The sequence below is a fragment of the Monodelphis domestica genome, chromosome 7 (genome assembly GCF_027887165.1).
Source record: "Monodelphis domestica isolate mMonDom1 chromosome 7, mMonDom1.pri, whole genome shotgun sequence".
In the NCBI taxonomy this organism is placed as follows: Eukaryota; Metazoa; Chordata; class Mammalia; order Didelphimorphia; family Didelphidae; genus Monodelphis; species Monodelphis domestica.
Window position 1 is genome coordinate 90,732,610 of NC_077233.1, and position 13,747 is coordinate 90,746,356.

The 13,747-nt window shown below is 36.6% G+C and overlaps 1 protein-coding gene across 8 annotated transcripts in view; it reads right to left on the reverse strand.

Moving 5' to 3' along the window:
* RBM6 (RNA binding motif protein 6) overlaps positions 1 to 13,747 on the reverse strand; it is a 101,503-nt gene that overhangs the window by 56,361 nt on the left and 31,395 nt on the right. Inside the window, exon 6 of one of the 8 annotated variants that reach the window (XM_007499883.3) lies at positions 10,294 to 10,334. The exons of the other annotated variants lie outside the window; for them this stretch is intronic. Within the exon in view, the coding sequence (XP_007499945.1) occupies positions 10,294 to 10,334 (41 nt within the window). The remainder of the gene's footprint in view (positions 1 to 10,293; positions 10,335 to 13,747) is intronic. 8 annotated transcript variants of the gene reach the window in all.

A 13,747-nucleotide genomic window follows, 5' to 3' on the forward strand; every position in this document is an offset into this window, starting at 1 on the left:
TCTATGGAGGAGAGGTAAAACTGGCAGGGTCACACACATTTCCCAAGGAAAGACCACCTTTGCAGAGAACGAAAGTACAGACATATAATAGGGCGGCTATTTTTTCCCTAAAGCCTCAGAAGATTTCTGCTTGGCAGAGGCTCCTTCAGTCATCTTTTGTATCATTTTTTAAAGTCCAATGTCATTCATATACAAAAGGAAAAAGAAGGGGGCTTGTGAGATCAGTTGGTGAGCTAGTTTTCAAAATGTGAAGTGCACATAAGAAGCACAAAACACATTTATAGCCTCTCTTGCCGGTCATCTGAGCAAGGTGTTATCTGCAAGATAGAGGGGCCTACCTATTCTCTCAAATTCCTTAATAAAGTATAGAGTCATATCATCTTTAGATTTTCTCTGGTACTACCAAATTTTTCCAACTGCTGACATGTATATGATATTGAGATAAAAACTCTTTCACATTTTACATTCTTTCATTTTATCTTTGCAACAAATTGTGAGATAAGTAATTCAAGTATTACCTCCATTTTATAGATAGAAGAATTGATGTTCAGAGGAGCAGGAAGTGATATGTGATTATATAAGCTCTGCGGAACCATGTCATATTGCAAACTGATCGTGTTCCACGCTTCCTCAACTACAGCAAAGGATACGGACAACACAAAGCTAGACACAACATTATACAGCTGGAACATATAGGGAAGATGTAATTTAGATGAGAATTAAGATTTAAGGAGAGAGAAATGTTATGGGAACTCATGAGGATAAAATGTTAATGTGGTAGGAGTTTGACAACACTAAACTAAGATACCACTGTCTAAAACAAGGGTAAACTAACTTAAAACAAAAAAAAATAAGGTTGAAGAGCAAGGAACAGTGACAGAAGCTGAGTAGCAGACTCAAGGGGAAAGAAGCTGTGTCGGGACCACCACTTTCTTCCAAGCATAGCACTGGAGCAACTGCAATTAAGGCATAGTCTTCAGTGAAGAGAGAGAGTACATGTGAGTGTGCTGTGCATGTATATGTACATGTGCTCTATGTGTGTGTGTATGTGCATGTGTGCAGATGGTACCTAAAGAAGCAAAAGTTCTGCAGTCTGAGATGAATTATCTTCCTATCAGAACTGGAAATTCCTAAGGGAGTGATACCCAGTTCTGTCATGCTGGAGTTAACCACATTAACTGTAATAAAGACTTAAAAAAAATTACTTTCTGTCTTAGTAACAAATTTAAGACAAGGGCAAAGTCAAGGCAAGCATAGGGTTAAGAGACCTGCCCAGGGTCATACAGCTAGGCAGTTATCTGCGGCCATATTTGAACCCAGGTCCTCCCAACTCTAGGTCTGGCACTCTATCCACTGGGCCACCTTCCTATTTTAACAAAGTCTTCATATCAGCACTTATGAGTAATGTAGATTCATTCAGAAATATCCAAGTTGCACTAACAGATGAGGATATATAGAAATCACAATTTCTATTACCCCTAAAGAATGGATTTTGTGTCCCATAAAAGGAACCTTTTAGCTACCAACTCCATTCAGATTCTTGATTGTAGGACTTGGAGCTAGAAGGTCTTTATAACCTCTTAGAGGAAACTGAAGCCCATCAAGAGTAAGTTTTGCCTAAGTTCACAAAGCTAGAGCTAGTATTTCAATTGAGGTACCATGACATCAAATTCAGAATTCTTTCCACCAATCCACTAGAGAAAGATAAAATTCAAGGTGCACTCAGAATATTTTATATTTGTACACCAAAGATGGAACTACATCCACTACCACAGTGCAACAATAAGTAAATACTTTTGTAGATTAATAACTAAAAAGGGCTTTAAATTCCTCTAAAGAAAACCAGGTAGGATAGTAAAGAAGTTACTTAGTCCTCTCCATCACCAAATACCCATTACAAACACCCCATTATGTGTCAGCAGTCACAAACAGCTGGCCATTTAATGGGGAGATTTGATCTCATTTATTCTTTTGCTGCCTATACAGTGTCCCAAAGACATATAAACACAAAGGTAGTTATGCTGCTCTAAGTCTGCAATATGAAACCCGATGAGGAATTTATCAGCACAAGTTGTAAAAACCCAGAACTTGCAGACTCCAAGAAGAGAGGAATGAGTTGGAGCCAGGAAAGGGACTACTGTGTGAGGATCTTAGAGGGCCACAAAATATTCACATTACACTAGGGACCTACAAAATCAATGAGAAATGAAAGTTGCAAGTAGTGTTTAGAGCACCTGAGAGTACTCTGTTACCTCTTGGTATCTATTATTGTTCAAAGAAAAGTATCAATCTTATCTTATACCACATTCCAAACTAGAGGGGATTACAACAAGGTTCTAACAAGTCTGATCACATATGAAAAGATGTTTGAAGGGAAAAAAGGCATTTTGCCAAAATCATTCTTCCATTCTATGCCATCAGGGCCTTAGACTTTCATTCATGCATTTGTGTGCAAATTAGCAGCAGCTTCTCTCCAGGCAGAAATTATAGATTTCCATGTGTATATTGGTTGCTCATAAGACTTATCCTAAAAAGTCTAGAACTAAAAAGGTCTAGCAGCCATAGAATCTGAAAACACAAGCACAAAAGTTAGCATATTAACTATCTAGAGACCCAAAAGATCACTCTGAAGAAGGAAAAAGTGGCCTTGACTGAAATTTGGGGGCTTAATGAAGTATTCAATGTAATGATTTCCCCTAAAACTGAGATATCTGAATGAAACTAAATCCAAAATATCAAAACTTTGATTTTAGAATTTTATTACCAAATATAAGTTTTTCTACCTTACTGAGGTCATTGCTAAGACAATGACTTGAATCAAGTTTGAAAGAAACTGTCTGGTACCATATATGTGGAGAAATTGTCTAGTACTATCTATGTGGTACACAAAGAAGACAGGAAGATGAATGTTAAAGCAACTCACAAACTGAGAAAATTGGGATAGTAAAACATTTTGTCGGGCTGGTACTTATTTGTAAAGCTGAAATAATGGGTACACGACTCCAGTCACTCCACTTCAGTTGTGCTCACTGACATAGGAATGGCTTCATAACACTTCTTTAAGCTGCTCATGAGAAAAGGTGAAAACAGGGCATAGGGAGAAAAACATGTCAAAACAAATTAGAGTTCTAGCTCTTCCCTACCTCCACTTACCACCTGATCTCTTCTTCCAGGAGCAATATTTGTAGTGAATGAGGCCAATGCTTTAAGAGGTTATGCCAGATAAAGAAACCACAAAAACTTTTTGTGTCTGTCCAAAACACAACCATTCAACTGCCACCTTTGTGGAATTATCAGAAAAATGATGGTAGTTGTTGTTGCTTATGACAATAAGCCAATCCTTAGATTTTTCAATCAAGTGCTAGTTAACAATAAAATCTTTCTTTTGTTGTCTAGTCCAAATCTCTTCCAAATTCACATATCTTCCTTCCATGTCATCCACAAATGTAACTATGGCATTGTTTAGACACACAGCTGACTTCACACACTAATCCTGTGAAACCCGGGTTCTAATTTGATCTGCAGATGTGGCACACCTGTAGACTCGAGAAGCCTGTGGCCCTCTCAAAAAGGCAATGCCACTGAGAGACAGAAAAAAAGACATTTAAAAAAAAACCCAGAAATATGGGAAGTTTTGCTTGACTGATCAGAGAATTTCATTACTTGACTAAATACTCTAGAAATAATTCAATTTAAAAAACATTTAATCATCTATAATTTGGATCTTAGTGGATTTCTGTACAATATAAATTTAAGTTGGGGAAAAAGGCAGTAGTCTTTTTTTCTAAATGCAAAACTACTTTTTCTGGCAGAACAAACAAAAGGGTTTCTTGGATGCCTACACCACTAAAACACTAACACACTAAAATGCTATGGATATAAAAATATATAAATATTAATTGATTCAAAGATTCTTAAACCAAGTTTCATTTTGCTTACTTCCAACAGTGAGTTTTACTTCTCAACTATAGAAAAGATTTCTCATAAATTTTGGAACCTCCAAAAAGATAAAGCACTCCCTTGGGAGTTGGGAATTTTTTACATAACTAAACCAGAATTCACTAAACTACTAGATTCCTACACAAGGGGATAGAGGATGCCACAACCAACTCAGAAATGTAAGCATTCCCTCTGACTTACTAAATAATTTTACTGGGTGCATCTATTATATAACCTTCAATGCAGTACTCACCTGAAGAATGGGAGATTTTCCAATTTCAAAACAAACTGCCATTTTGGAAAGATGGAATTAGCCCATATAATAAAATTCATAACTGACAACTCCCTTAAAACAAATCTGTGACATTTTACAATCATTTTCAATTCTATTTCCTGAAAACTACATAAATTTTCTGGCAAAGTAAAAAATTATGGGAGAAAAAAAGACATTGACAAGTTACTTTTTTTCCCCCCAAACCCTTCCCTTCCATCTTACAATTGTTACGGAAGTGCTGGTTCGAAGGCAGAAGAGTGGTAGGGCTAGGCAATTAGGGTTAAGTAACTTACCCAGAATCACATAGCTAGGAAGAGTCTGTGACCACATTTGAACCCCAAACCTCCCATCTTCAGGCCTGGCTCTCTATCCATTGAGCTACCCAGCTTGTTAGTTACCATGTTTGAAAATTGCACTCGACACTACCTACATAGATTCTTCAGTAGTAGAAACTAGTTTCAAAATGAAGTGAAAAAATTAAGTACTTCTGCATTAAAACCAGTCCCTAGGATCATTTCAACCTGATAGTGGGTTTGCTTTAGCAAAGATGGCATTCGTATCATTATTACCAATAGTATTCAATATTTATCACATATCTATAGGCAAAACAATGGGCTGGGTTCTCTGAGATATAAAGATCAATAAAATCCTGTCCCTGCCCTCAAGAAGCTCAGTATAATAGAAGAAATGACAAGTACTCAAATAAATAGAAGACAGAATGTAAATCAGTGCCAAATGAGTAACACAATGCTGGGAAATGGGGGGAAAAAGCAGTTTGCAGAGACAAATAGGACTGAGGCTGCTGTTTTCCATTAAGTCAGGATAAAACCAACACAGATAAGATGGAAACCTATTTTGTTTGACCCATGCCATTTGGCACTGCCAAACACAAGAGTATCCTCAGCCCCTGAGAGTATATAATCAAGATTAATTTGGTTCAGAATGGACAAAGTGGTCCTTTTGCCATTTGTCCAAAATGACAGCATAATGTAGGTTTGTTCACCACCACTGCCTCACTAGGCAAAATCACTGCCTTAGCACTGACTTATTTTCTTGTCAATTCTTCTATCACACAATAGATAATATCACTTTATTTACTTGCTTTTAATATATTGCTATTTCTCCTCTCCCATATACCTTGCAATGTAAGTTATAATAAATTTTCCATAAAGTTACCAAATAAAAGTCTATCCCTACTTGACCTCCCAATCAAAAAGCCCACTAAAGGGCAACAGCCATCTCATCAGTGCTCAGAGAATGCCTGCAATTCTAAACATGCCATTTGCTGTTCTGTGAGCCAAATAAGCAATTTTAATAGCTCAGCAGAAAAAAAAGGTGAGAAGTGGATTTTTTTTTAAGTATTTCAATATCTACGAAGATCTGCAATAATCTTTTCAATGAGGATACTCCTTCCATTGGTACAAATAGTAACACCATCCATGCTTTCTAATTCTATGCAATTCTTAAGTCATTCCTCCATAGATCTTCCTCAGGTGAGCCACCCAATGCACTAAGACCTTTGAAGATTTTGTTACTTTTTATGGGTACTTGGTGAAACAATTTCTTTGGCCAGTTAACATTCCCTGCCTTCATTACATGACCAGCCCATCCTTTTCTAAGGCCATTTCTTTATATACTACTTAGGTCATCAATGATACATACTATAATTTATTTATCCCCATTGTATATCTTTTCTCTGCCTTTAGGATCACCACAACTTTGATTCCTCAAGGTATTTCCAAGATATAGAATTAGATAGCTTCAGCAGGAGATTATTTGTTTTAAAATATGGGGTCTGCACATGTGAGCAATCTCAAGATTTTTTTTTTTTAAATGCAATTTACCAGATGAAATCTAGTCCACTCAGTCCAATTCTGGACACAATTCAGCATTCCTCTACAGTAACTGTACAACAGTGTATATTAAATGAACTGGACATCCAACTGCTTGAATAGTAGGCATTTTTCACCCATTTACCTTTCAATTTCCTGACTTTTATGAATATCAATGAGAAGACCCTTCAATGTTCTGGGTTTTGGGGCAATCAGCATATCCTTCTGTTAAAAATATACATGTAGGATAGGCAGCTGGGTAGCTCAGTGAATTGAGAGCCAGTCCTAGAGACGGGAGGTCCTAGGTTCAAATCTGGCCTCAGACACTTCCCAGCTGTGTGACCCTGGACAAGTCACTTGACCCCCATTGCTAATACACAGTATTGACTCTAAGACAGAAGGTAAGGGTTTTAAAAAAAATAAAATACAATAAAAATATACATGTGGATGTGTGTATTTTAAAAAATAAATCAGCATTTTTTACTACAATGTCTCGGAACACAAGATTCTTAAAGTCAGAGAAATTAAAATCTATATGCTAGATAGTACTTTTCCTGGGTCTACTTTTAGAAGCTACATTAATTAATGTGTTTTCCTTTAAAATTTCCCTTAGTATCTATCCAGAATTGCTTGTTAGTCTTATATGAACATATAACTTTGGAAATTGCCTGTCATTTTCCATGCAAAAGAATTCAAACACACAAAGTTAAGAGAACATATTTACAACTAAGTAACACATAGTCACATAGGAGCTAACTAGAGTAAGGTTTCAAGCAGATGTAAGGATTTCATTAGCCCAAATAGTGATAAAGAATCTAGGTAAGATTTACTTCAGAGACCTAGAGGCACAAAAAAATTCAAATTTCAATGGCTATTATTACCAAGAAACTCTAAACTCAAACTTATTCAACATATAAACATTATTTCCTCCACTCCTCCAACCCAATCACCAATTCTTAGTCTTTTAATACATTAAAAATATATTACCACCATTCCTCAAAAAGCCATGCTTTTGTAGTTTAGAAGTGAAATTCCATAATTCATGAATAATCCTCAGTCCAGGTCAGACTCACAGAACCTTAGAGTTGGAAGGAGAATCATTAAAACTCCTACTAATACCCCCCCCCACCCGACATACTTTTAATACTGTTAAATCCATCACTGATTTTGGTTATACTCAAATTCACCATAGGCATTAAATTTACATAGAACAGTAACAGGAGCTATTCCTTTCTCACTTTATGAAATCACAAAATATATTGGGGGGGGAATCAACCAGACTTTTTCCTTTAGTACTTCAGAATGATTGCTCCCCAATATGAAAACTGTCAGGTATCATGCTATAAGCATGGAGATTGGGGGGTGGGGTATCAGTCCCCTTCAGGAGGGATCAATTATGTTCACTAAGTTAACTTCTAAGTTTTCCAAATGGATAGATACTAGGCTACTTCTTATATCTAAACTGTTAGCACACTGAGACAGTTCCAATAGCAGTTTAAGTTACTCAGTACTTTTTACTTGAGGGCAATTTTTTTTTCTGAAGAACCCAAAACATTTCAAAGTTGCTTCATTAAATCATTTTAATATCCTTTGAATACAAACATACATCCATTCAGATTAATTTTTTTAAAAACAGTACTACCACACATGGAGGAGAAAATTCCCTAAGACATGAATAGAAAAAAACCCAAGTCTCCAAAGTCCTAAATCATTGTTTTGATCACAATTAAACAAAGCAGACCTTTAAGTTTAGAGACTGAAATTATTTCATCATTTTGAGAATGCCTAGAGACAAACAAATGAGTATTCTTTCATAGGGTTCTAAGAGTTAGGTGGCTATATTATTCTTTATTCCTTTATTACAACTATTAACAGAAAACTTTACTCCTTCAGTTCTACTTCACTCAGCTAATGTATTTATTTGCATGTGGAATACATGTGCTGATCTTTCTTCTTCCAGAAAGCTGTTGTCTTTCAGGTCAGACTTGTTTGGGCTTTTAAGGTTGTGTGCATCTTCAAAAAGTTCATTTTCTATTGTTGGCTGGTAATTTGAGGATTATCACTGGCTGTAAATTTTGGTATCTACAGTTAATTTAAAGTTATGTTTCCAGTTGTACAAAAGCAATTCATTTATTCAATAAAATCACGCATCTAGGGGGCAGCTAGGTGGCTCAGTGGATGGAGAGCCAGGCCTAGAGACAGGAGGTCCTAGGTTCAAATCTGACCTCAGACACTTCCTAGCTGTATAACTCTGGGCAAATTACTTAACCCCCATTTTCCTAGCCCCTACTGCTCTTCTGACTTAGAACCAATGCATAGTTTTGATTCCAAGACAGAAGGTAGGGGTTTTAAAAAAACAAATCAATCACCTATTTTGTGTTACACACTGAGGGAGATAACAGATAAGACTGACTCCCTGTCTTGATGGAGCTCAAAATCTAACAGGGAATAAGACATAAACTCAGGTAACTATAATAAATGTTACACAGTACGTATATTTTAAAACTGTAAAACAAATAGCTATTTTACAATCCTGGGGGAGTTGGGAGGGGTGAGGAGAGGGACCAGTAAAACTTCCTGGAAAAAAAAATGTCATTTTCAGTTGGATTTTAAGGTTTAGAAATTCAACAGATAAAAAACAGGGAACAGAAGCATTACATTAATCTTTGTGAGAAGATCACACCATATCATTTCCCACCAATGATCTCCACAAAACATTTCTGCCTAAAGTGAAGAAGCTTTTGTGAAATCACTAAAAAATATCTAAGCTGATTATTCATTTCATATGAAGAAAAACAGAGCCTAATTGTTGCTTATTACACTAAAAAAAATGACACAAAAGAACGAATCACAAGTTTGAAAGGTTCCACGTTGCAACTTTATTAAGGACAAAATATTACAATAACATCATATGTATATAACATCTGAATTGAATTGAGTCTAAGAGCCATCAATAAAATAACTCTACCATGAAGGCATTGGTGCAGATCATATTGTCATTTACACTTGTGCTAATATCCATAGCCCTTTATGAATATAAGTAATACATTTTTACATGAAGTGATCAAGTGACTTATTTATTAGGAAGCTTATATTCAATCATTTAGAAAAGCCACTTAATTACATACAAAAGAAATACAAATGCCTCGTTTTATATTCTGAATGTGAAGGGGTGGGAGATACTGTGGGAAAATGTTTGGGAAGAGCGAGCACAGCTCTTGAATACAGTTGCAAAAGGCAGAAAGGAGCCTTATATTAACAACACAAGCACACACACCCACACGCACACACACACACACAATAACACAAAACCCTGCAAACATCTTTTAGGAATGGTTTCTGCCTGCTGTCCTTTTAAAGTTTACATAGATGTTATTCCTCCTCTTGGATGAAAGTAGAGAAACAAGTGGTTTCCAAATCTGGGGCCAAGATAATGGAAGCCCTACCTTTTCAATATCCATCTCACACAAAGGAAGACAATACAAAAGGAGTCTCTTTAATCCCAAAGAGGCATTAGAACCCCCACTGTAGCCTTATTAAAACTGGAAGACTTGTCCAAAAGCAAATGACTTGTCAAGTAGGAGGAAGAGGAAAGAACTAGAGATAAGGCTACAAAGTAAGGATTAATTCCACCTAAAGAAGAGAAAGGAACTCAGCAAAGCAGTAGAAGTGGTCCTGCCCATTTTTCCAAAGGGTTATAGGTTATAAGCAAGCTTCAATTGCTTCCCGTAGATTGGCATTAAAAATAACTTCCCCAATCTCCGACAGATGAACTCCATCTTGGCTAAATAGCTCTGGGGAAGAATAGACAATCTGATCATGCCTTAACACTGAAATCCCACAGAGGCTACAAAACTTAGAAAGTTCTTTAATCAGTGCCTTCCTGGCTTTATCAACTGCTCCAGGTTTCTGGGCCCCTGGCCAAATCCTCCTGGGCAGTAAAGCTGACCATACAATTTTTGCTTTGGGAAAGGTTCTACATAATGTTGTCAAATCATTTTTCATGGTGATTATTAACCCTAGTGAAGTCTGTTGGACTAAGTCATTTCCCCCTAAGTGAATTACTATCACATTTGGCAAAATCCCCTGCTGTACTACTGACTGGATGAGAGGCAATAACTGGTCCCATAGCATCTCTCTGGTACCAAGCCACGAGACCCGAGCTCTGTTGGGGGCTATCCCTAATTGCGTTCCATATGGCTGGCACCACACTCTTTTCTCAGGCAAAACTACGGTGTGGCCACATACCCAAACTTCAGGGGGATGAACATGTAGGTACTGAATCTCTCCTGAAATAGAAAACAACAAAAATTAATTTGATATGCTGATACCCATCAAATACTCCCACCACCCACTCAAAAGAACTTAAAAGATGACCTCCTATACAAGGTCATACAAAAATGTGAAATCCCAAAATATCAGAGGGCCCTGGGAGCAGCCAAGAGATGACAGAAACTGCATCTATAGGCATCATGAATTCACACCCCAAATGGGCAAATAAAGTAGGGTAACATAGAAGTTTCTCAAGATATTAAAAGCTCCTCAGAGCAAGTACAACATCCTCTATTGATTTTAGGGCTGGAATGTTGAATACAGAGGTTAAAAAAGGGAAAGAGGGAGATAGTCTCTTTTCTAAAACCCCATATACACACAAATGTATTGAACTGAAATGCATGGGTTCTCTCATACTCCCGCACAAAATTAAGTATCCCTGACACCTCTGATACACTACCGCTTTGGTCTGAATGTAGTCACCTCACTAGCTTTGGAAGGAAAAAAAATATAGGTAAACACTGAAAAAAAAATACTGATTATAGACTGTAGACTGCATTCATTTTATAAGGAAAAAGTGTGTAACCTATATTCCAACAAAAACAGTTTATTTTGAGGGGCATATTAATTTAAATTTTTTAATCTTAGCCTTAAGAAACATAATTGGTGATTTTTAAAATTTACCATGCTGTATTCCCCAAAATATCTCGTCTACCTATTGCTCTGATATGTGGTAGAAATGCCACCAAGGTCACTCTCCTTGAACAAAATCCTTCTGTAACCTGCTACTCAGAACTTACCAAGATGGCAGTTCTGAATAAACAAACAAAAAAGCCTCTGACGTTGTGATATGGACAATGTTACTTTGGTCAGATTATTACAAAGTTCCTTAGGGCCCTGAAAGAACCTAAGGTTAGCCAATGATGATGTAAATATACCCTACCACCACCACCAATGTCAATCCTTGCTGACTGAGATACAGAATTTCAATGTAAGGTGACCTCCAAGGCAATAAAGATGTTTTAAGGTAATAGGAAGGGACTTAACAAATTGAAGCTCTATCAGCTCCCAAGGTATAAAAGTAGGGTTTGTCCTATGTAAGGTTTGTTACCCAAATAAAGCAAACTGCTTTAGAAATATTAAAAACCAAAATCCTGAATTTCAGGCTTCTAAAGAAATTGCTTTGGCCCTTTTTTTAAACCTTAGAAACAAAACCTAGCCTTACTGCAAACAACTGACCCATTTGGGCAAGTACTCTCTATGATTCCACCCTTTCCTCACTATCTGACAAGAATCCTTGATCCTCAAAAACTCTTAGGGTATACACTAAATCCTAATGCCTCGCTGCCTCTTTAAGTCTAAAGTGACCTCAAAGGAAAACTATCAAATGTCTATTTGTTTTTTTTCCAACAAGTGGCCAATCCACCCTAAAGAAGCTCTAAAAATGTCATGAATGTCACTCCAAACCCAACAATAGATAAGTGAGGGGTTTTTCTTCAAAGCCCTTCACTTCATCAAGCTTTCTTCTATTCCTATAATCTACACCAAATTCATTTCTCAAATGATAACACCCATTTTCAAGAAGGGCCAATACCCCAAACTACACTTTCACTAGATCCCCCTCCAAAATTCCTAGAGTGAAAAACTTTAAAAATAAAAACAAAAACAAAAACAAAAAAATCCAATAATCCCCAAGCATGCTTAAAGTGAGTTTGCAGAGATCCAAAATTCTCCCTCTGCTACTACTATCTCCACCCCAGGCTCACCTGATCCCTCCAGCTCCGCTTCATGGGATTCCTCTCTGGGCGTGCCGCTCTCCACTCAGCCACAGCGTCCATCCTCTGCCTCGGCGAGGGTCACCCAGCCCTGGAAGAACGCCTTCTGGCTTCCCAAATACACTTGTGGTTTTAAGCTGGCACAACCTCTACCAGCCACCTCTCCTTGGAGCTCATTTCTAAACAGCTTCTCCAACCATAAGTACCAAACCCAGAATGACTCTTGGTTGAAAATAGCTTTCTCCAGTTTCAAAGCATCAGCAAGTAAATATGATTGTTTTTTTCCAATTAGGCTATACTTGGTTCTCCTATATAACTCTAAAGATGTTTGCCTATGTGAATTTGCAAATATTGGAGTAGATAGAAGAAATATGTATTTAGTTTTCCATAAAGAGCAATGTATTCTCCAATTATGTTCCCATCCACAGCATAAACTAACCAACTTTAATTACTATCTCTTGTCAATTCTCCATTTTCACAATATATTTACCACTGGATGAAAAGGTAGATAATTCTGACAGAACTTAAGAAATGGATCACTATATATTATTCAGGTACATGTTAGTGTTCTCAGCCTACTGAAGAAATCTACTCAAGCTACTTGGAAGTATGAAAGTTGGATCAGCAGAAAACCTAGTATCCAAATAAGTGAGGCTCAAGTAATCTGACTAAACATATAGTCAATGTAGTCCAGATGACTGGATAAATAATCATGCTACCTATTACATGTCAATGTTCAAAGTCCTAGGGAAAGTTTTCATTCCTGGGCCCACTAGATAGCCTAAAGTTCTGACCAAATCCAATATGTTGTTCACCATCATTATCTGGCAGGCAGAACACTTCATAGTCATCAAAAGGAAAAAACAAGTTACTTTTCCTACCCACAGCTCTCAAATCTGCTAATACTAATCCATTAACAAGACTGAAATAATTCTATGGGGCATACAAACATTTCAGTCTCACATGTCTTATTTAGTAAAAAGCAATCCAGAAGACATCAATATCTTCACTTTATCCTCTATAGATGAAGGAAACACTTGTACAACTAAGAACATTCATGAAATTGCTTTGTTTCAAATCATCACCAAGAAAGTTCTAATCTAATCATACTGTCTGCATTCAAAAATTTAAAGAAACTTGTGAATTTTGGCATCTCCTGTAATATCTGGCTCATAAAAATGTTATGAATATGAGAATGTTTACAATTTTACGCTCTCTGGAAAAAAGTGTAAGAGAAACTTAAGACATCATAAGTTACAATCTAAAACAACCTTAACTTCATCATCATTCATTGAGTTCCTTTCCAAATGAGTGCAAGAATACATAAGAAAATTGTTTTGTATGTGGTTCTGGCCTTTTAAAGTTGTGTAACAGAATTTCCTACCAGTAAGACAGGTGATTTCCATGCTACTTCTGAGATTGCTGGACATCAGTTTCAAAGTATGAAAAAGAATTCTATAAAAAGATAACATGGTCTAAAAGTCTAAGGGAACTAAATTTGTAATTCCTAATGATTTCTCTATAGTAACTCTTATATGTATAAATAAAAATCACTACTTTTTTAGTAGTTTTAGAAACCAGGCTTCTTTAACTAGAACATCTGGAGACTTACCCTACTGCATTTTTAAACTTAAAGTTGCAAATACAATTTTCAG